The sequence below is a fragment of the Lissotriton helveticus genome, chromosome 5_1, assembly GCF_964261635.1.
Source record: "Lissotriton helveticus chromosome 5_1, aLisHel1.1, whole genome shotgun sequence".
NCBI lineage: Eukaryota > Metazoa > Chordata > Amphibia > Caudata > Salamandridae > Lissotriton > Lissotriton helveticus.
In genome coordinates, this window is record NC_136065.1 from 2045189454 (window position 1) to 2045211479 (window position 22026).

The 22026-nt window shown below is 46.6% G+C and overlaps 1 protein-coding gene across 2 annotated transcripts in view; it reads left to right on the top strand.

Annotated features, from left to right (window-relative positions):
• The window catches only part of DDX39B (DExD-box helicase 39B), a 96307-nt gene that overhangs the window by 45261 nt on the left and 29020 nt on the right, over positions 1-22026 (top strand). For both annotated transcript variants that reach the window (XM_078645886.1, XM_078645887.1), the window contains exons 8-9: positions 17228-17337; positions 17419-17563. In XM_078645886.1, coding sequence (XP_078502012.1) covers positions 17228-17337; positions 17419-17563 — 255 coding nt within the window. The remainder of the gene's footprint in view (positions 1-17227; positions 17338-17418; positions 17564-22026) is intronic.

Consider the following 22026-nt stretch of genomic DNA (forward strand, 5'->3'; position numbering starts at 1 on the left):
CTATGATCCCAATACTCTTGCCATCTAGTGTTAGAAATTAGACCTTGTTTTTCTTCAGACGTTTTATGTTACAGGATGTGCTACGACTTCTCCCTTAGTCCACAGTGTGCATGGAGACTGACAGGACTTTAATTTTTTTTACCATCTGGTTTTGGACATGTTCCTCTGCCGCCCCGATCTTCGCTGATTTTGCAGTCCTAATGCTCCACATTTCACAACCACTCACTGACAAGTGACTATGCAGTCAACATCTATGATTCTCCTGACTGGAACTCTGCTCTACTCCCGGTCGTTATCTCTTCACCCTGGTAGCAGGCACTCCAGTCATCTTCGCTCTCCTCTGAAAGTATCCCTGAGTAGGCAGACCAGAAACCGATAATGAAAACCGCACCCTTCCAATTTTGTCCAAGGTGCAACGTGAAGTATCCATGGGTGAACCACCAAATGCGTTATTGCGATCTCTTACCTCGCCCCCGACCACACCTACATGACCAGTGAGTTGTGTCTCGCCTTTCAGTGTAAGAACACCTTGAGATATTGAAGGGAAAGGCGTTAGGCACACTGGAAAAGTCCGCATCAGTCCTTCAAGACGCCCAACATGTTTGTTGAACAAGACCCGCTTGATATCGAAGAGAAAGTGGCAAGTCCCTCTGAGAGCCCAGCCCAGAGGTTTCCTTCCGAGGAAGATTGACAAAGGCCACCCTCCGCGTTAACACTAACAGGACCCTCCAACAAGCAAAGTGCTCGGATTCACCCCAAAGCCAGGGGCTGACACCCCACTCACCTAAGCACCCCCTGCTGAGGCAAAGTCCTACTCCTGCGAAGTTTGGTTCCGAGCCCCAAACAGGGCTCGGACTCTGGACCATTGCCATCCTGTGGCTCCGGTCATGACCAATAGAAGGCTTCGGATCAGAGCACCTTGCCAGTGAAGGCTGTATACATCAGTTCTCTCCCATTCAAGCAGAAATGAACGCTGTCTTGCGGGGCAGAGTTCCAATACTGAGCTGAGGTCCGAGGAATCCAAGATTCCTATTCTGGAGAGTTTGGCGAAAGAACCCTACGCTAGTCAGAAGCAGCTCTTCATACACCTAAAACAGGAAAACCGTTCACCTTGGGGCCCCAGGAGCCTGACTTTCGAGAAGTAGCTCTTCAAATGCATACAGTGCCCAAGAAGCACAAAGACATGGCTGCAAGTGCCCCCCACCCCTACATCTAATCACCACTACCTCCTTAACTTTCACCACGTCCATACTCTCCTTCCCGTCCACTAATAGCGCCTCTGACAGGTCAGTTTATTCATATTCTGACCTGGCTGGCTCTTATGGGCAAGAAGACCATAACCAGCCCGCTCGGGAAGGGTGTGTGGAGAACTACAATGGAAGCCCTGCGGATGATGCAGATTTGAAACCATACCAAGGTAAGCCGTTCCTGTTGCCTGACGCCACTGTGTATTATGACATAATTAAGCGGGCAACAACCACCACAGTCAATATTCTTGCCTTACCAGCTCATGACCTTGTGGTGTGGACACTCCAAGACAGAATGTACTGTGTAGTACCTGGAAAAAGGCTGTTCTTCCTTAAGTTGAGAAGAAATTAATAGCTTCTTCCAGTGAACATCCCCAACACAAAAATAAGGAGGGCAAGGGCATCGACTGGAAACCACGGTTGTGGCTGTTCCACTCCAAGGCTGACCTGGTCTGTATGTTTCCTGTGAAATCTGATGCCATTTGTTGTCTGGAGGTGTATGTTGCAGCATCTCTATGTGATTGTCACCATAGTTGTGCCTGTGATCTTGCTTGTTCCTGTTGCCTTTTGAGCTATGATGGATTTCACTAGGAAATGTTACTGCTACAGCACCTCTGACCTACAGAAAGATTACTTCAAACATAAGCATTTGCTGCTGTCTTGACACTGTGCTACATCCTGCAGCGTAATCTCCAGTTTTGTGCTCCATTGCTTGCGGCTCTGCAATCTAGCAACATCTCAACATCACATTCAACAGGAAACATCTCTTTTTGAACCCAAGCAGATAAGCTGTTTGCCTTCAACTTTGCCAAGTCCATAGGCACCCGGCAGTCTGCCCCCTTAAGGGGCATTGTTAGTAGGCAGCAAACTAGCGGCCAGGACAAGACCATACCCTCAGGCCGGGTGCAAACCTGCCAGCACCAACAGCATTCCTTTCACGATTCTAATAGGGTGATTATCGGGGTAATAAGTGCAGGGACAGAAGGGGCTCTGGTAAAGTACTTCTACCAAACACCCTCTACCCCAATCACACACACCTTCCCCTTCGGGGGTTGGGGTGCCATGGGGCGTTTAAGAATTTTCACCCTTGAGGGGAGGGGATAGTCTCAGATCAATGAATAGTACAGGCCAACACATCCACATCCAAGTGTACCTCATTCTCCTAAAGGGAGGCATTCATTCAAGCACTTCTCCAAAAGAGCGCAGTACAGTTTTTCTCCTCGCGCCACACCAACAGGTTGAAGGGGGTCTACAATGTCCCCAGCTTCATTCTGTCAAACTACATGTAGAACTGCCTTGCAGTATGGCCTCCTGCTGCCCGACCACCACTCCCATCAGTTAGAAGGGTAGAAATGAGAATTGGTAATGTTGTGCACTTACAACAGAGTCGCTATGGCTCCCCGGGCTGTTACCAAGTTAATGGTGGTGGTGGTGGCCACTCAACAGCGAGCAGCCACATCTTCCACTTTCACCTTGTGACTTGTTGATTAGAAGTAGCAGCAGGCAAAGTGTCTACACATACTCTAGCATCTCTAACCATCCTTCACAGTCTAGAGTTCACCATAAATGCGGAGAAATCGCACCTCAATCACAACAGATCCAGCCCTCCCTGGGACTGATATTCCAACCAGCAAAGGATGGCGGCATCCAGCAGCTGCTGACTCATTTTTCGTCAACTCATCTGCTAATTGTAAAAACTGTGATAAAGCTCTTGAGTAAGATGGTATTCTTTTTGCATAGCAATTGTGACAGATTACACATTCACACACCCATAGTAACTCGTGAAACAATAGCCGTAAGCAGCGGGTGAGTGGGAAGATTGTGTTGATAAAGTCCAACACTGCACGAGTTTAACAGCAGAAATATGTTGCTCGGCATGCCTTTCTTGGACCCTCTCCCACAAGTGACCATTACCACTGACTGAATGCTCACTGGATAGAGCACACTATTTGGCAGCATGGCCGTGCAGTCTACTTGGACACCTCACCACCAGGGTTGACACCTCAACTACCTACAGCTGCTGGCCATCCACCCAGCCTTCAAGGCATTTTAAAGGCTTATTTGTGGCAAAGTGGTTCTCATAGAGACAGAAACACGACTGCCAATTATACAGACAGGGGGTGGGACAACACTGCAGATCTATTCAGCAGGACACTTCATCAAGTCCGCAAATGGACCAGCAGCGGAGAACCCCATCCATCGACTCCTTCGCTGCCCCCAGAAAATGCAAAATGTTCATGCTTTGCCCCTGGTATCCAGAGTCAATGGGCAATACACTATGGACGAACTGGTTAGTGATACCTGCACGTTTACTTCTCTCTCACCCATCCTGTACATGGTGAGAAAAAAGGCATGTGTCCATGACTCATTTCCTTGCTACCAACTTGGACCTTGACAGCCCTGGTACCTAACATTACTGGAGATGTCATTCAATCCGCAGTGAGAAGCTACAGGTCAGGCGGGACCTTCTCTTAAAACACTGGCAGATCAGGCACGAGATCCCAAGCAGCTGACGCAAGGCTCTGAAGCCCACTACATGTACTGTGGTGGCACACATGCAGAACAGGAAGCACTCCTCCTTTTTTAGAATTCCTGACGCTAATGAGTTCATAGAGGAGCCATACCCCCCTAGAATGCATCCAGCCTCAATGTGGAACATCAACGTAGTTCTCTCAGGGCTTATGGGCCACCTTTTGAAGCCCTCCGTACTTGCAGTATACGCTTTCCTGGAACATGGCTTTTCTGATCACATCATAACCTTGCTCTGTAGCATCAGATATATAAGCACTCCTGAAATGTTCAGTTCGAGGCATATGGGCTGCAGATGGTACATTTATGAATAGATCGCCATCTGGTGTTGGGCTCGGATGATTGCACTTTGTTTTTCTTCTGGAGAAGTCTTTGTCGTCATAGGTGACTCCTCCTCTCGGTGTTAGTGCGCATGGGCATCGGCTCCATCCTTAGATTGTTTTTTTCCGCCATCGGGTTCGGATGAGGATCGAAGCGCTCCGGACCGACTTCAACAAAGAAGGTTATAACCGGCGCGTATTCCTTTCCAAATCGACGGTATCGTTATCGAACGCGACTTCACTCAATACCGACGCGATTCGAAGGACGACGACTACGAGAAACTCGACGTAGTCCAGCCCGGGGTCCATGGAAAGGACTCCATTCAAAAAATGTCCAACGTGTGGTGCTAAGTTCCCACACAAGGACCTACACGAAGTGTGCAACCTCTGCTTGTCCCCTGAACACGAATCCAGGGACTGTGAGGCCTGTGCAGCGTTCTCGTCAAAGTTGACGATTAGAAACCGTCGAGCCCGAAGACACGAGGTATCGAGAATGCAGTCACAAGCAATCCCGGATCTGTTCGAGGACCAGCACCCAGAAGAGGAGGAAGAAGAGGCCGACGAGGCGGGGTCAGAAGCGGACGAGTCCGACGTCGAGGAAATCGACGTCCAACAAACCGTGAGTGACGACGTCCCTTTACCGAAAAACAGACCCCGCACGGTGTCGACCCCGCCCTCGAGCCCGGTCAGACAACCGAAAAAAGTTTCCAACGCCCCGCCTTCGAGCCCGGCAACGAAACAGAAACCGAAACACTCGGTCCCCCATCATAGTGGTTCCGGTTCCGATAAACCGACCACATCGACACCGAAGCACCAGGTCAAGGAAAGCTCGAAGTCGAAGCAGTCCATGTCGACACCGAAGCACGCTTCGGCGCCGAAAACACCCTCGACACCGGGGACATCTTCGATACCGAAGAAGTCGGATCCGAACAAAACTTCGGCACCGAAAATACAAATGGACATTTCAAAGAAAAAACACCTTTCGGAACCGAAAACTGCGGTACCGACACAGGAACACGGAACGGATCCTAAACAAAAGACTTTGTTTATTGACCCAAAGACTGGCAAGGTAGTCACAGAACTACCTAAAAAGAGGAAACATGAACATTTGGACGACAAGGCTCATCCAAAGAAGAGAACAATGGGGACGAATACAACTCCTCCCCCTTCTCCCAAACCTCACACACCATCTTCGCCTATTCCTCACAATAGGCCAGATATTCCTCCCACACGTCCATCTACACCTACAACAGATGGAGAGAGTGACACAGGGGAGGGGGGACACCCTGGGGATGATGAGGACACAATCCCAGAGGAGGCAGACCCATGGGAGGAGTATAATGTGGGATCAGGTAATGATACCGACCTTGAGTCATATCCCTCAAAACCTTCACCTCCTGATGACAATACTGGGTTTGCACAACTCATTACTAGAGCAGCAACATTTCATAAGGTAGACCTACATACAGAACCTCTAGTACAGGACTTCTTATTAGAGACACTACCTACTGCACAAAAAACATCAGGAACACTACCAATGCTAAAAGGCCTTCTCAGTCATACATCAGAGATATTCAAAGACCCAGTGAGGGCTAGGGTATTGAACCCAAGAATTGATAAAAAATATAGGGCAGCTCCAAAAGACCCAATATACATTAAGGGACAAATTCCTCTAGACTCACTAGTGGTCACAAACGCTCGCAAGAGAGCAAACTCTTTATCTACAGGAGAAGCGCCACCTCCTGACAAAGAGTCTAAACTAATAGATGCCTCTGGCAAGAGAGTAGCATCTCAAGCGGCAAACAGTTGGCGCATAGCTAATACGCAAGCACTACTTGCAAGGTATGACAGAGCGCATTATGATGAGTTAGAAACACTCATCAAACATCTCCCTAAAGAACATCAAAAGAGAGCTGATCAACTTATACAAGAAGGGAAGTTAATTACTAACACTTCAATAAAGTGCGCCCTAGACGCGGCAGAAACTGCGGCAAGGTCGACAAATACAAGCATCATGTTAAGGAGACATGCATGGCTCAGAGTGTCAGGATTCAAACAAGAGGTACAAACCTCGTTACTTAATCAACCTTTTGATGGGAAAACACTTTTTGGCACAGGGACAGATGAGGCCCTAGAAAAGATGAAAAAGGATACAGAAACGGCTAAATCAATGGGAGCATTGCAGCAGCCGACACAAAGAGGTTCCTTTCGTAGATCCACCTATAGAGGAGGATCCAAAAGTACAGGTACAAACCAACAGCAAACCTCTTTTACACCTACATCACCCAGAGGTAATTCTAGAGGTGGATACAGGGGTAACAACAACAAGGGTAGAGGTCGCGGAAACAACAACAACCGCAACTCTCCAACCCCAAAACAGTGACTTCATAGAGCTTCCCCCAGACCATATAACACCGGTAGGGGGACGCCTATCACAGTTCCTACCTGTCTGGGAAAACATCACATCAGACAAGTGGGTAAGACAAATTATCCAACATGGTTATTGCCTAGAACTCACAGCTACCCCACCAAACATCCCCCCCAAACAGCGTCCAATGAAACAAGATCACCTGACACTGTTAAAACAGGAAGTAATATCACTGCTAGAAAAGCATGCCATAGAGAAGGTTCCACAGCACCAACAGGGAACAGGAGTATACTCCCTATACTTCCTAATCCCCAAAAAGGACGGGTCTCTAAGGCCAATACTGGACCTAAGACCTCTCAACGCATACATAAATTCGGAACATTTCCACATGGTCACGCTCCAACAAGTACTTCCTTTACTGAAGAAAGGGGACTTTCTTTCTACACTGGATCTAAAAGACGCTTACTTTCATATCCCTATTCACAAAGCCCACAGGAAATACCTCAGGTTTGTGGTAGAAGGACAACATTATCAGTTCAAAGTCCTCCCATTTGGTGTCACGACGGCACCAAGGGTGTTCACAAAATGCCTGGCAGTGGTAGCAGCTCACCTAAGAAGACAACAAATTCATGTCTTCCCATACTTGGACGACTGGCTAATAAAAGCCAGGTCACAAGAGGAGTGTCTGCAACACACACAAAAGACAATTCAGCTACTACACCAGCTAGGGTTCACGGTGAACTACACAAAGTCACACCTACAACCAAACAAAGTTCAACAATATCTGGGGGCTACCATAGACACAGAAAAAGCCAAAGTGTACCCCAACCCAATCAGAGTCCAAACAATGCTTACAATCATTCAGAGATTTCAGCCACAACACTCACTAACAGCAAGAGTGTTCATGCAGCTATTAGGCATGATGTCATCCTGCATACTGCTAATACCATATGCAAAACTACAAATGCGTCCGCTACAAGAATGCTTAGCGACACAGTGGAATCAGGCTCAAGGACAGATTACGGATCTGGTGTTGGTAGACGACCGCACACACCGCTCTCTGAAGTGGTGGAACAGAACAAACATTACCAAGGGGCGGTCGTTCCTAGAGCCAATTCCACAGGTGACAATAACAGCAGACGCATCGCTCACCGGATGGGGAGCACATATGGACAAATACACAGTACAAGGAAGGTGGAGTGTGCAGGAAGGAACACTGCACATCAACTATCTAGAACTACTGGCAGTGTTTCTAGCATTGAAAGCCTTTCAGATACATGTTATCCACAAAGCAGTCCTGATCAGAACAGACAACATGACAGCAATGTATTATATTCAAAAACAGGGGGGGACGCACTCTCTCCAATTATCCAGACTAGCACAGGAAATTTGGAGATGGGCCATTCCTCAAAACATCTATCTGTTAGCCGAACACCTACCAGGAGTTCAAAACCAGATAGCAGACATCTTAAGCAGACAGTCGGAACAAATACACGAATGGGAACTGCACCAACAAATACTGCAGCCATTCTTCCAAAGATGGGGACAACCAGAGATAGACCTATTTGCCACTCATCAGAACGCAAAATGCCAAAGCTTCGCGTCCAGGTACCCACATCACCTGTCGCAGGGCAATGCGTTATGGATAAATTGGTCCAACAAATTTGCATACGCTTTTCCCCCTCTCCCACTAATCCCATTAGTGGTCAGGAAACTGCAACAACATTCAATGACCATGATACCAGTAGCACCCACGTGGGCAAGACAGCCGTGGTTCACCACGCTCCTGCAACTCTCACAAGTGCCACATCAAAAGCTACGAATTCTACCCATGCACCTTACACAGAACCATGGAGAAATAATGCACCCAGATCCAACTCAATTGAACTTAGCGATCTGGCTCCTGAAATCCTAGAATTTGGGTACTTAGATCTCCCCCCAAATTGCATGGAAATAATTAAACAAGCGAGACGTCCAACCACCAGAGCATGCTATGCAGCTAAGTGGAAGAGGTTTGCTATACACTGTACTAATAACAATATCAACCCTCTAGACGTATCAACAAGGGAGATTATTTGCTACTTGTTACACTTACAGCAATGTAATCTAGCGTACACATCTATCAGAGTACATCTAGCAGCTATAGCAGCATACCTACAAAACAGGCAGCGCATATCACTGTTCAGAGTACCAGCGATAAAAGCATTCATGGAAGGTCTTAAAAGAGTCATTCCACCAAGATTACCACCTTCCCCAGTCTGGAACCTCAACGTAGTACTCACCAGACTAATGGGGCCACCCTTCGAACCTATGCATAGGTGCGAAATACAATTCCTTACATGGAAGGTGGCATTCCTTATAGCCATTACCTCACTCAGAAGAGTAAGCGAGTTACAGGCATTAACAATACAAGAACCATTCCTACAGATACACCAGAATAAAGTGGTTCTTAGAACAATCCCAAAGTTCTTGCCTAAAGTAATTTCAGCATTCCACATCAATCAGCCAGTGGAATTACCAGTCTTCTTTCCAAAGCCACAGACGGTGGCAGAAAGGGCTCTACATACACTAGATGTTAAAAGAGCCATTTTGTACTACATAGAAAGAACACAAGACTTCAGGAAAACTAAACAACTATTTGTAGCATTTTCCTCAACACATAAGGGCAATCCTATCTCTAAAGCAGGCATCGCAAGATGGATTGTAAGATGTATACAAATATGTTACATTAAAGCAAAGAGAACATTAACTGTTCCTCCTAGAGCTCATTCCACAAGAAAACTAGGAGCATCTATGGCATTCTTAGGGAACATTCCCCTAGATGACATATGTAGAGCAGCAACTTGGTCTACACCACATACATTCACAAAGCACTACTGTGTTGATGTACAGGCTGCACAACAAGCCAGAGTGGGCCAAGCTGTATTAAAAACTCTATTTCAGACAGTTGCGACAGACACTGGTGACCACCGCTAGGGAGGTGACTGCTGTACAATCTATTCATAAATGTACCATCTGCAGCCCATATGCCTCGAACGGAATATGCTACTTACCAGTATGCATCTGTTCTTGGCATAGAGGGCTGCAGAGTGGTACATGCCCTCCCTGCCTCCCCGGAAACCTGTGTCTGTCCCAACATTATCTTATTTAGATACATTTACATGGGCATATCTTTATGTACTACACTACACTACTCCATCTAACCCTACTATGGCAAAACAATCTAAGGATGGAGCCGATGCCCATGCGCACTAACACCGAGAGGAGGAGTCACCTATGACGACAAAGACTTCTCCAGAAGAAAAACAAAGTGCAATCATCCGAGCCCAACACCAGATGGCGATCTATTCATAAATGTACCACTCTGCAGCCCTCTATGCCAAGAACAGATGCATACTGGTAAGTAGCATATTCCTTCAGTTGCCCAAGGACAGTGTCCTTAGAACAAATCAAAAGTTCCTGCCTTGGGTAGTCTCAACTTTCCATATTAACCAAACTGTTGAGCTGTCTGTATTCTAGCCGCAACCTAGTTCCTTGCAGAAAGGGTGTTGCACATCTTCAGCGTCCAGTGGGATTAAACTCTTCTGCCATACTAACCACCCCTTTGTAACTTTGGCAAACCGCACCCCCATTCCCAGGGCAGGCTGCAAGATGTATGGTCACTGAATCCTACCTGCTATGCCAAAGCTTTATTCAGAGCATGTACTCCCTGCACCTCCCAGGGCACACTAAATGCAAGAACCATGGCTTTCCTTGATAAAGTCCCATTAGTAGACCTCTACAGGGGTCAACCGCACATGATTTTACAAAGCATTTCTGTGTGGACATGCTAGAGCAACATGCTGTGGTTAGCCAGCTTGTGTTAACCTTATTCCAAACCTTTGCACCATCTGCCCACTTACCGTTGCTTGAGAGGAAATTGCTTTACAGTTCAGATAGCAGTTTTCTTCTAAAACTCACAAACATGACTAGAAAGAAGCATTCATACCCTGGATGTAAGAAAGGCTTTACTATAGTATCTACAGGAGACAAAACAATTCCGTAAGGGGAATCAATTGTTAGTCTCTTACACCCAACAAAGGAGAACCTGTGACAAATGGGATAATTGCACTTTGGATTGTAGAAGCAATTGAGCTGTGGTATTCCTCTGCGAGGAAAACACTAATCTCCCAGCCAAAAGCCCACTCAACGAGGAAAAAAGGGTTAACCCTGGCCTTCATGGCTAATGTGCCAATAGACACTATAGGAGCAGCGGTGACATGGGCATCTTCACACCTCTTAACCTAGCATTACTGCGTAGATATACAGCTGACAAAGGAGGCTTCGGTGGGACAAAAGATACTTGAACCCCTGTTCACAAGGTCTTTCTCATCTTACCACAGTCACCCCAAGGAGAGGGAAACCCCTACATAATCTAATGCACAGCATGTGCCTATGCTAGCGCTGGGACACTCTTGAGTAGCTGTGTGCCTTAAATAATTTTATATAACATAACGTGAATACAGAAAAGGATTCATCCTGCAAAACGAAAGTTACTTACCAGTAGCTGTAGTTTTGCAGCTTGAAGAGTTTTCTGGATTTACATGTGACCCACCCACCTCCCCTCAAGAGGAATGCAAACGGGTGGAAGAAAAGATCACATAAAAGGAAAACAAGAAAATTGAAGACCTACCGGAACAGGGGAAATATCAGAAGATGGCTACCATGCACAGGAGGAATGCAAACGGGTGGAAGAAAAGATCACATAAAAGGAAAACAAGAAAATTGAAGACCAACCCTACCGAGGAAAGAACAGGGGAAAAATCAGAAGATGGCTACCATGCACAGGAACTTCCGGGGCGCCATCTGACGTACACAAGGGATGGACCTAGCTTAAAATTGCGGGTGATGCTCTACAAAAAAAGGCAATTCAGAACCCAACCACCATATAGCGAAGTAATGCACAGCATGTGAACCCAGAAACTCTTCAAGCTGCAAAACTACTCCTTCTAGTAAGTAACCATTTTGTTTCCGTAACGTGTAGTGTGCTGTAGATTCACATGCTACTCTACTTCCCTGGAGCCAGTAAAGATGCTACTATTATTAACTTCAGAATACTAAGCAGCTTGCCGTGCATAAAGTACATCATGGTAGTGTTACGCTACACTCAACTTCCCCCTTCACCTGCTGAGCAACAATCAAAGGTTGATGTTGACTACAAAAGGGGGCATAGGTGACAAGAAGCTTCTTCAGATGAAAACAACTTTTGATTTATGAGCCCAACGCTAGTTGGCAAGAGTATGCAGAGCATGTGAATTTACTGCATTACGTGCTACGAGTAAATGCTTATAGTTTAAGTAACTGCGGAGGCAATGCCATTTCTCACCAGACTGCCCCTGGTTGCGCACTTAATTGGCTGCTCTTAACCTGTTTGCCGTGCTTGCTCAAGTAATCAAAGTCCTTTAGTCCCTGCGCGGAGGGAAGACTTGGTTAGTCCACATGCTCCAAGGATTGGTTTTATTTGCTCATAGGAATTTCGTAAAAACGGGAAGAAACCTACTCTATCCCAACAGTTAAATGTCGAATGTTTCATGAACCTGTTTGAAAGTTTTGAGAATTTTGTGAATCTAATTTTGCTGTGATTTAAGCCTACAGGGGTCTTGTTGAACGTATTGCCCACTAAAAATGCACATCAGTGTTTTACAAACCAAAAATTTGGAAGAACGATTTGTGTTGGATGTAAATTATTAAATTACGAATGCCAGATCAGTTCTTCATTTCTGCTCTCTCAATGTATCAGCATCAATCTAATATTTAGGCCTGCCTTGCAATGCCCATTCTGTACAGTTCTTTAAAATCTGCATTAAGTAGGTTTTGGTTTCACTTTTATTCTTGTCTCGAGCTGTTTGGTGTTCATTCTGCCTTTCATGGAGTACTTGCTTTGTTGTAATGCATGAGTGGCGTTTTTTACATTCTTAAGCTACTCTGAATTGTTGTTCACCAAATTCATTATCTCATAGATGCATTGGGTATATAACAGTAGTTGTGTGGTCCCACCCTTGCAGTGGGCTTAAGCCAGACATTTTGCTCCCATTTCCCCTTCTTTGATGATTGTACAAGTACGCTTCTGTTGTTAAACTGATAGACATATATAGCCCCAGATTCCCTAACTTAGAATATCCCCAGGCGTCAGACTGGATACTGATTTTTTTTTTTTGCAGCAGCACCTCTGTGCGCCGGGGTACGGTGCCACACGACCCTGCCCTGACGTCCCATGTACGTGACGTCCGCGAGGTCATATAAGTCCCTTCCGGCGCGCTGACGTCAGTTTCCTTCTTTTCCACGTGCAACGCAGATCTGGAGTGAGCGGTTCCTCTGGCCCGTTTTCGACGCTTCGCGTCTGGAACAGTGTGCAATGCCTTTGGGCTTTAAAACTTGCAATTCCTGGGCTCCCGGGCAGGCGGCTGCTTGTCCAGAGACTGGGTCGACGATGTTCAGGCACCAGAGGCTCGGCTCCGCCTCCGCTCCTTTCTCCTGAATCGGAGCCTGTCTTGGATGAAGAGGAGTCGGTGCTAGGACAGCATCGTAAGGTTGCCTCGCCGGCACCATCGCCTTCTCCTTCTTCCGAAGGGGAGCTTGTCATAGTTTTGGCGCCAACTTGACGCCGGATGCAGACTAATCCGCGTTTGACGAGGCACAATCTGCGCCAACACGTGTCATTTTGGCGCCGTGTAGGCACAGAGTTCTAGACTCTTCTCTGGAGAGAGTTCGGTATCGGTCCTGTTACCAGTGCCCCCCCCCCTTGGAATTTGTGGAGCCTCCTCAGGAACTCCCATAGCCGGCAGGCTCTTCCCCTCCCCAGGAACCTCGGCAGGATCCTCACTCTTCAATGGGGCTCCCTTACGCGGGGCATTGGTCGCACCTTCAGTGTTTGGGGAGGGTCAGCTTACAATCCTCCCCCACAGATGAGCTGTTGTCTCCTCCGAGGAGGGCTACTGAGTCTGGTGCAGACTTTTTGAGAGTGGTCTCATTGGCCTCGCGCATTTTTAATATGCAACTCCCTTCTGCCCCTTTGTCTGTGGACCCCTTGCTTGAGGTCCTTCACCGTGGGTCCGGCAATGTGGAGCCGCTTCTGCCCTTTGAGACTTCCCTTTATGATGCCCTCTTGGGTGCTTGGGTCCAGCCTGCTTCAGGTGACCCGTTCACTATTGCACCGTCCAGCTCCACCCGACCCGGTGTGCCTTTTTGTCCATCCTGATGTGCAGGGGTTTGTGTTACAGACTGCTTTCCCCTCCCTGCCACCTCTAACGCTTCCTCCCTCTCAGGGGTCACGGTGGCTTGAGTTGTGGGGTAGGAACATCTTTGCGTCCACTAGTGCGGCCCTGTGTTTTGGCTCGGGCTACCTCTACCCTGTGGGACTTCGTGGAGTCTTTACTTTCTACCACCTCTGAAAGTGCTCGCGTTGATCTCCTTTACCTCCTCCGGGATGGCTGTGATCTCGCCGAATTCACAATACGTTCAGCCCTAGCCACAGCGGATTCTTTAGGCCGAGCTATGGCGGGTTCTGTTGTCTTAAGGCACCACGCTTGGTTGAGAGACAGCGTCTTCACTGAAAATATCCGGGAATGGCTGGTTGACTTACCCTTTAAAGGAGTTTTGTTATATGATGGTTATGCCGAGTCGGTGGTTCAACGGCTCCTTGCGGGCTTTCGTCCTCCCACTTAAGTCCTCCTAGGCCTGTTTTCTCTGGTGGTACTTTTTTCATTTCACATTCCTTAGATGCGCTTTATGTTTAGCATGGGCTGTGAGCCTGGCGTCATCTTTTCTACAAGGAGAATTACTTTTTTATTGGCATCATTTGGATGCTTTGTGCTAACTGTTGACCTGCTGTGGCAGTGTTCCACAGGTTGCTGTGTCTAGTCCTCGGACTGTGGTATTGAGTCGGTAGCTCAGTTCGGTATTGGCATAGGACTCGGAACTCACGTCCACGGGTTCACCTAGTCACTGCACTCTTTGGCTTGGCTTTATTGCCCGAAGAGGTGTTCCCGATGTTTGGGGTGTGCATACTCCATGTGGGGTACTTGTATGCTACTATATAGCTTTGCTTGCCTCAAAAGGGCCTGGGGAACCTGTATGCTCCATGCGCCCTTGGTAGTCTCTTATACGGTGGTCTGTGTTCTTTCAAGTTCCCCTCTTCTAATTGGCTCATGCCTGCCCTTACTGTGCTGGGTATGATCCAGTATGGACATGTTCCATGCTCCTGGCTAGTTCCGTCTCCACAGATTTCGATGTTCTGCATGTATGTATACATGCCGGTTGCCATGGCTTTCTTCGGTCGACACCTCCTTTCGAGGTTGCAAGGCCTGGACCTGTGTCCCCATGTGTGGCGGAGCCTTTGAGTCATTGCAACTTACCTATAAAGTTCCTCCTAGCTTCTACTTACTGGGGTGGTTTCCCAGTTTTGTGACTGCTCTTTTTTCTTAGTGTTCGGACACTGTACTTATTTTATCTTCCTCTACTTGGAGGGTTTGGTCTCGGATTCAGAGACTTTCCCCACGTTTGTACGTGGTGCTTTTTGTACCTCTATTGCCCTGTTCTTTGGATGTGCCTCTTACTGGGTGTCTTCCTACTATTATATCAGCTATGCCTGCGGGGCAGCCCTTCTGATTGCAGTTGTCATTGGCCTACTACTTACATGTCTGTATTCATGGGTTCATTCTTCTTTAGACCTTCATGCTGCACGGTCGGGCAGTCTTATGCTTTCTTTAGCCATGCCACCTTAAGGTCTCTTCAACCGGTTTCCTGCTGCTGTGTTGGTAGTGGCTTGCTTCAGCAGGGTTTACATTGCTGTTGTTCACCCCTGTTCTCCCCTTTGGGACTGGGTGTGCACTTAAAGTGTTTCTTGTACCCGCCTGTTGTGCTCAAAGCATTTCTCAGTTTCTACCTCTTGCCCTTTGATTCTTGGCAGAAGCTCCTCCAGCATTCCTTCTATAGGCTGGTCTGATAGTCTCTGGTTACATCTCTTTATGTGGTTGCATCTCTCATTTTCTCTCGTCCTTAGGTCGGGGTCTATATAGTGCACCGGTAAGCTGAGTAATTCCCCTTTCCTCTTTCTCTTCCCTTGTTCTGGTATATGGCTGGTGCTGTTTCCACCTGTCATTTTTATGCGGGTATGGTCCGGTGCCATTCTGGCAATTTTGGGATGTCTTGCATCTTGTTATCTCTGCTCTTCCGAGCTGCTTGGAGTGCTGTCTGGCTGTTCCGCCACAGCTTACTCATTGTCCGTCACCAGGTTGCCGGCTCAGATGATTGACGCTTTTTGTTGTCCTGTCGCAAACCCACCTCCCTTTTGGGGTATGGCTGTGGTTTATTTTCTAAGTTAAGGAATCTGCGGCTAGATGTCTCTATCATATGTACGAGTTACTTGCCTTCGGTAGCGATGTGTCTGGTAGAGACATTGTCTAGCCACAGATTCCTTAACGCCCACCCAGCCTCCCCGTTCTGACATTGCCAAATGGTGTGCTCCACTGGCCTCTTTTAAGTGCCATTGGTTTTCTCTTAGGGGATTTCAGATTGTTGCGTCCCTTTCTGAATCTCCATGTACAGCTAATTTCCTCTAGGGACTTTTTCATGTAATATGGTGCCTTCTTAATTCATCTTCGCTAGGAGACACACTTTCCTCTCCTATTGCCTTCCCCTCCTTCCGCCTTCTCTGTTGACTCTGGGTCCTAGGTTCCTCTTAGTCGTCCTCTTTTGGGGATCGGTTGTGATCTGTTTTACACCTCCATTACTTTAGGGGAAGTGCCAGTCCTTCCTGCCTTTATGCAGTAGACTGTTGTTCTGTCTGTGCTCTATTCTTGCCGGATGGCACAGTTCTGAATGATAATGACAGTCTATTTCCGTCTGTTGCGGTATTCTCCCTTGTTACACTTTGGGATGGGTTTTTGCTTCCCTAGTGGGGCTCTTTCTCACGGCTTTCACTTCTATGAAGACAGTGTCTACTTCTGTCTTCTATAATGGTGTCTTGCACCATTCTCTTTCTTTATTCCCGGATTTTTCATCCAGTGCACACTGTTCTCATACTTACACAGTTTTGGTTGGTGGCTCCGCGTTGTTGCGGAAAAGCTTCTCCGACGAAAACTGACTTCAGCGCGCCAGGAGGGACTTTTATGACACATCGGGGTCGTGTGGTGCCATCCCCGGCACGCAGAGGTGCTGCTGCAAAAAAAAAATTCCGGATCCAGTCTGACGCCTGGGGATATTCTAAGTTAAGGAATCTGCGGCTAGACAACATCTCTACCAGATACATCGCTACCAAAGGTAAATAACTCATACTTTTATGTGTATGCTGTATCATCATATACAGTATGCCAACGTATTTGGCGAGTAAAATTAAAGAGGTCTTGTCCTGTAGTGGTTGTCATTGTGTGCTTTAATAGTCCTACATAAACACCTGTTTTGCCATGAGGCTGTATATGTAGGTGACATAAGGTCAGCAGCAGACCTGTTGGCAATGTTTTCTTGGGATAAGTTGAACAAGGGTGAATAAGTTAGCTAGGACTTTACGTTGAGAATTGTCTGACTACAGTGGGCTCTTAGACCTTTTGTGGTGTACCCCCAGCGTTCTAATGATGCCATTTGTATAACCTTAATATTCAGGAAGTTTGGATTCAGAAGCATATTTCCATTTTGTGTGTGGCTAATTCTTATGGAAAACATTGTCTGCTTCTCGACTTGTCTTTTTGCAAAATCCAGACTCACTGTTGTGATTTCTCCTCTGACAGGTGGTGATTTTCGTTAAATCTGTTCAGCGATGCATTGCTCTCGCCCAGTTATTGGTAGAACAGAACTTTCCAGCCATAGCCATCCACAGAGGCATGCTACAGGAGGAAAGGTAGGTGTTGTAGTAGCCTCATTTTCTGGACTGGGGTTACTAGTGTCAGCTGTTTCATGGTCTCTTGTTAACATATTCCAGGCTGTCCCGTTACCAGCAGTTTAAGGACTTCCAACGCCGGATCCTGGTGGCCACCAACCTTTTTGGTAGGGGAATGGACATTGAACGAGTCAACATCGCTTTCAATTATGACATGCCAGAGGACTCTGACACGTATCTGCATCGGGTAGGTGAGATCTGCGCTGGATAATTCTGCTCTGTAACCATTCCCTGTTCTTCATCAGACAGAGATGACCGGATTCTGTTTGTCACCACTACCTTGGAGGGGATGGTTTTGGAACGTGTTGAAACCAGCCCAATTGATTATAGTATATCAATTTGATTAGTTTATGCACCCAATACATGTATGGCTCTGTTCTGCACTGCTTGCTCTAAAATTGATCTTATATGATACATTCTGCAGCTGTCGCTATGCTAACCCTGTGACCCGAAATAAGTTAAAGAAAAACCGTTCATACAGAGGCCTTTTAAAACCTCACAGTTTTAGTTTTATTGTAATGAAGTAGCAAAATCTGTCCTCTCCGTTCGTCGGACAAAAAGTACTCTCTCATCCAAGTTTTAAGTCTACAAGCACTGCAGGTTTGAATCCATGTCATTCAATGTGTGGTGTTAGTCTAGCAGAATTTATCATCATTTGATCATCTCTGATACGGCAAACTGTGGCAGCTATAAACTTAGTAAGAAATCACTTTAATATTAAAGATGAGGCAAGTACCCTGGGCACTTGGAATATTGAAAAAGATGGGACCGGGCCCTGAGATGCAACAAACCAACGGTGTGGGTATTAAAAAAAGATGAGCAACTTGAGCCTTTAGGTGATTAGACTTAAAAGAGAAGATCTGTCCCAGCGTTCTGTTCTACACACCTGCTTCCTGTTTCAAGTGTAAATAAAACTCACTGTGTATATCAAATGTAGCAGCGGCAGCTAGTCAGATCAAAGCTGCAGACTGGCTCTTGTCGCATAACTTGGGTCTTGGATTTGCTCATGGGTATCCAAAACTGCGTTTTCTGTTTCATCACAGGGCTATATCTGTTCTGAAACTGGGTATTACCTATGGCTTCAGTTTGCTTTGGCCATCAGGAAAGAGTGAAAATGGATTTAAAGGGCTCAAGTTGCACAGGATTCATGTTAGTCTCCTAAATTAACGAAGTCACCATCACCTGTTTTTTTTGTTGTCGTAATTCTTTGAGAGATTTAAGGTATATACGTTCATAAAAGTATAATACATCATAGTAGACCCATAAAAGGATTTAACATTTATCCAGTATTATGGGTATCTTTCATAGATTCACATGCCTGAATCATTCCCCGTCGTCGGGGTGGGAGTCCCCGGTAAATAATTATAGTAATGTCACATGGACATATACTTAGTACTAGGCCAGAGGCCTCAAATTAGTAGCCTATCTAGGTCCTTATGTAAAAAGGACCAAACTTTGGCCAGTAGCCATCAGCCCTTATCACCCTCCTGACCTTCCTGGAAGGAGCCCTTGTCCCTCAGATTTTCTACCGCACGTCATGCTGAAGGGAGTCTCCACTGAGCTCTGCTCAGGTTTTTTCCTATATCTTTGGATTTTATCCTTTTATTCTTCAAGTTTTGGTAATAAATATGGCTACTACTCCTAAAAAAGGGCTTTTTAGACCCTGTGCCTCTTGTAGTAAAATGAGGTTACATATAGAGGACAAACATGAAGATTGCCTGTATTGCCTCTATCCTCAGCATTCTGCCAAGGAATGTAAGATTTGTCGCACTCTCCCGGTCAAGACGTTGAAGGACAGGGAAGGGCGACTGCTTCTGTGGCTCCAGAGACTAAAGAACAAAGAGCAGGTAGTCTCCTCAAGTGAGAGCGAGTGTTCCTTCAGGAGCTTCCACTCCGCTTCAAAAAGGCCTGGGCAGTCCTCTCCAGATCAGTCGGTGGCGCCTCCTCACAAGAAGCCAAAGTCTATTGAGAGTCATCCTAAGGTCAAGCCTTCTCTTCAGATGACAGAATTCAATAAGCCTGCTATAATGTCGTCTAGCCTGCCTGTGACGTTGTCGACAGTCTCCATTTCGACATCCACGGCGTCTACTTTCTCCATGGCATCGACTACTACCACGTCGTCGACGATGGGTAAGTCAATATCTTCTGTCATTCCTGTCACAAAATCGTCGTCGTCGACGAAGATCCCATCGTCGACGAAGACACAACCGTCGACGAAGATACAGCCGTCGACGAGTTCCTCGTCGGCGAGGACACCGTCATCGACGAGGACGGCGCCGTCGACGGTGGCATAGTCGTCGTCGAATGCTACAGTGTCGACGAGGACGTCGTCGTCGTCGACGAAGACATCAATGACAATGAAAACACCTGAAACATTAAAAATAGTAGACGCTACACCATCAACAGACACCGCGTCAAAGGATTTACACTCCAAGGGCTCTCCCTCATTGAAGTATACATATACACACTTTAAAATGTCGTCACGTTTGGTCACACCAGAGATGACCTCACCCAGCAAGGTCCAACAGTTGTTGCCAACGTAGTTTTTAGAAATGGAAGATCCAGAAGATCAGTCCATGTTTCCCATAGCATCCAGTCCCTCTCATCTCAACATCAAAGTTCATGAGAGTTCGGACTGTGAAGATTTTGAGGAAATTACAATTCAAGAATCAGTTCAAGAGCATACCACTGTTCAGCCTATGGTGTGCCTTCCAGCTTCAATTGTTTCTGACCTACAATTTCTAATTTCAGATTATAAACAAAGATTTCCATCATCTGCTCCTGCCTCTGGAGTACAGGTACCACAGGAAACACCAACTCCTAAACATCGACAGCGGCCTCTCCCGCGGGATGTGCATCAGGAACAAGAGACATTTCCTCCTCAAAATTCTACGGCTGAGGAAGAATATGAGGAAGAAGTGGGAATTGATGAGGCCCAGGATGAAGAAGGCGAAATACATGATGACGATGATATGGATTCTGATGATAATGCTAACCCAGATCCAATATCCCCAGACCAAGTACAGGACGATTCAACCCCTGAGGACTTAGGGGGATTCCATAATATCGTAGGAAGAGCGGCTGCAAGATTCAACATCCAAATAGCATCGGAAACGAAGGACTGTTTTCTTCATGATTTCAAAGAACCCTTCAAGAGATCAGCTCGCTCCATTCCAGTAATCGATTATATATGGGAGCAAGGACAAAAAATAATGAAAACCCCTCTCTCTCTCATTCCAATGCCGGCTAGACTTGAAAAGAAATACAAAGCCCCAGACACTGCACCCGCATGTTTGACTGGTCAAACTAAACCTGATTCAGTTATATCTCAGGCCGCTCAGCGGAAGTCCAGCAATCCGTCAGCGACAATGACTGCTCCTCCTGATAAAGAAGGAAGAAAGCTTGATGCCATTGGCAAGAGATTTTCCTCCATGTCCGCCCTATCAATCAGGGCTGCAAATTCTCTGGCTTTACTAGGTCGCTATAATCGACAGATATGGGCAGATATAGCCCCATATCTGGGGGCGATTCCAGAAGACCAGAAAGACGAGGTTAAAAAGATTTTGCTGGAGGGTGAACGCTCTGCTTCAGAAATGATAGAGGTGGCCCTGGATATTGCTTCCACAGGGTTCCGTCAATTGGCGGGAGCAGCAGTTTTAAGGCGCCAGGGCTGGCTTAAAGCCACAGCATTCCGGCCTGAAGTGCAAGCCAAAGTCCTCGACATGCCTTTTGATGGGGAGCGCCTTTTCGGTGAACATATTGATGACATGCTGCAAGGCATTAAGAAGGATACCGAAACGGCGAAAGCCCTAGGCACTCTACAATTCAAGCAGAATTCCTTTCGAGGCTCCAGAGGTCGAGGACAACAGTCTCGTGGCAACTATCAAGGTTACAAGTCCTCTTATAATTCTTCCCAGCAGTACAAACCTCAATATCAGCAGAGGCAACAACACCAAGGACCATCCTCATATAACAAGTCGTCCTTTCGAGGAAGAGGAGGAAAGAAAGACAATAACAGACGTCAATGACTGCTTTCCCCAGCTGGCCTCCACCTCTTCTCCACAGTTCGTAGTTGGAGGAAAAATTACCAACTTCCTTCACAATTGGAAGAAAATTACTACAGATCGTTGGGTGTTGCAGTTAGTCCGCTTCGGACACACTCTGGAGTTTCTGGAGCATCCTCCTCCAAATCCACCATGTCCGGCGCAACACAAAAATCTAAACATACTTCAACAGGAACTCTTGCTAATGCTTCAGAAAAAAGCAGTGGAAAGAGTTCCTCGAGAACAAAAGGGGAGAGGATTCTACTCCCGATTCTTCCTGATCAGAAAAAAGGAGAAGAAGCAGTGGAGACCGATACTGGATTTGAGAAACCTAAACAAATACCTCAAAAAGCAGTCTTTTCGTATGGTTACCCTTCAGGAGGTATTACACCTGCTCAATTCAAAAGACTATATGGTATCCTTGGACCTCCAGGATGCCTATTTTCATATCCTCATTCACAAGAGTCATCGACAATTCCTGAGGTTTACAGTGGCAGGCAGGCACTACCAGTTCAGAGTCTTACCATTCGGCCTAAAGTCAGCTCCACGCATCTTTACAAAGTGTCTGTCTCCGGTAGCAGCATTCCTTCGCCAGCATCATCATCAA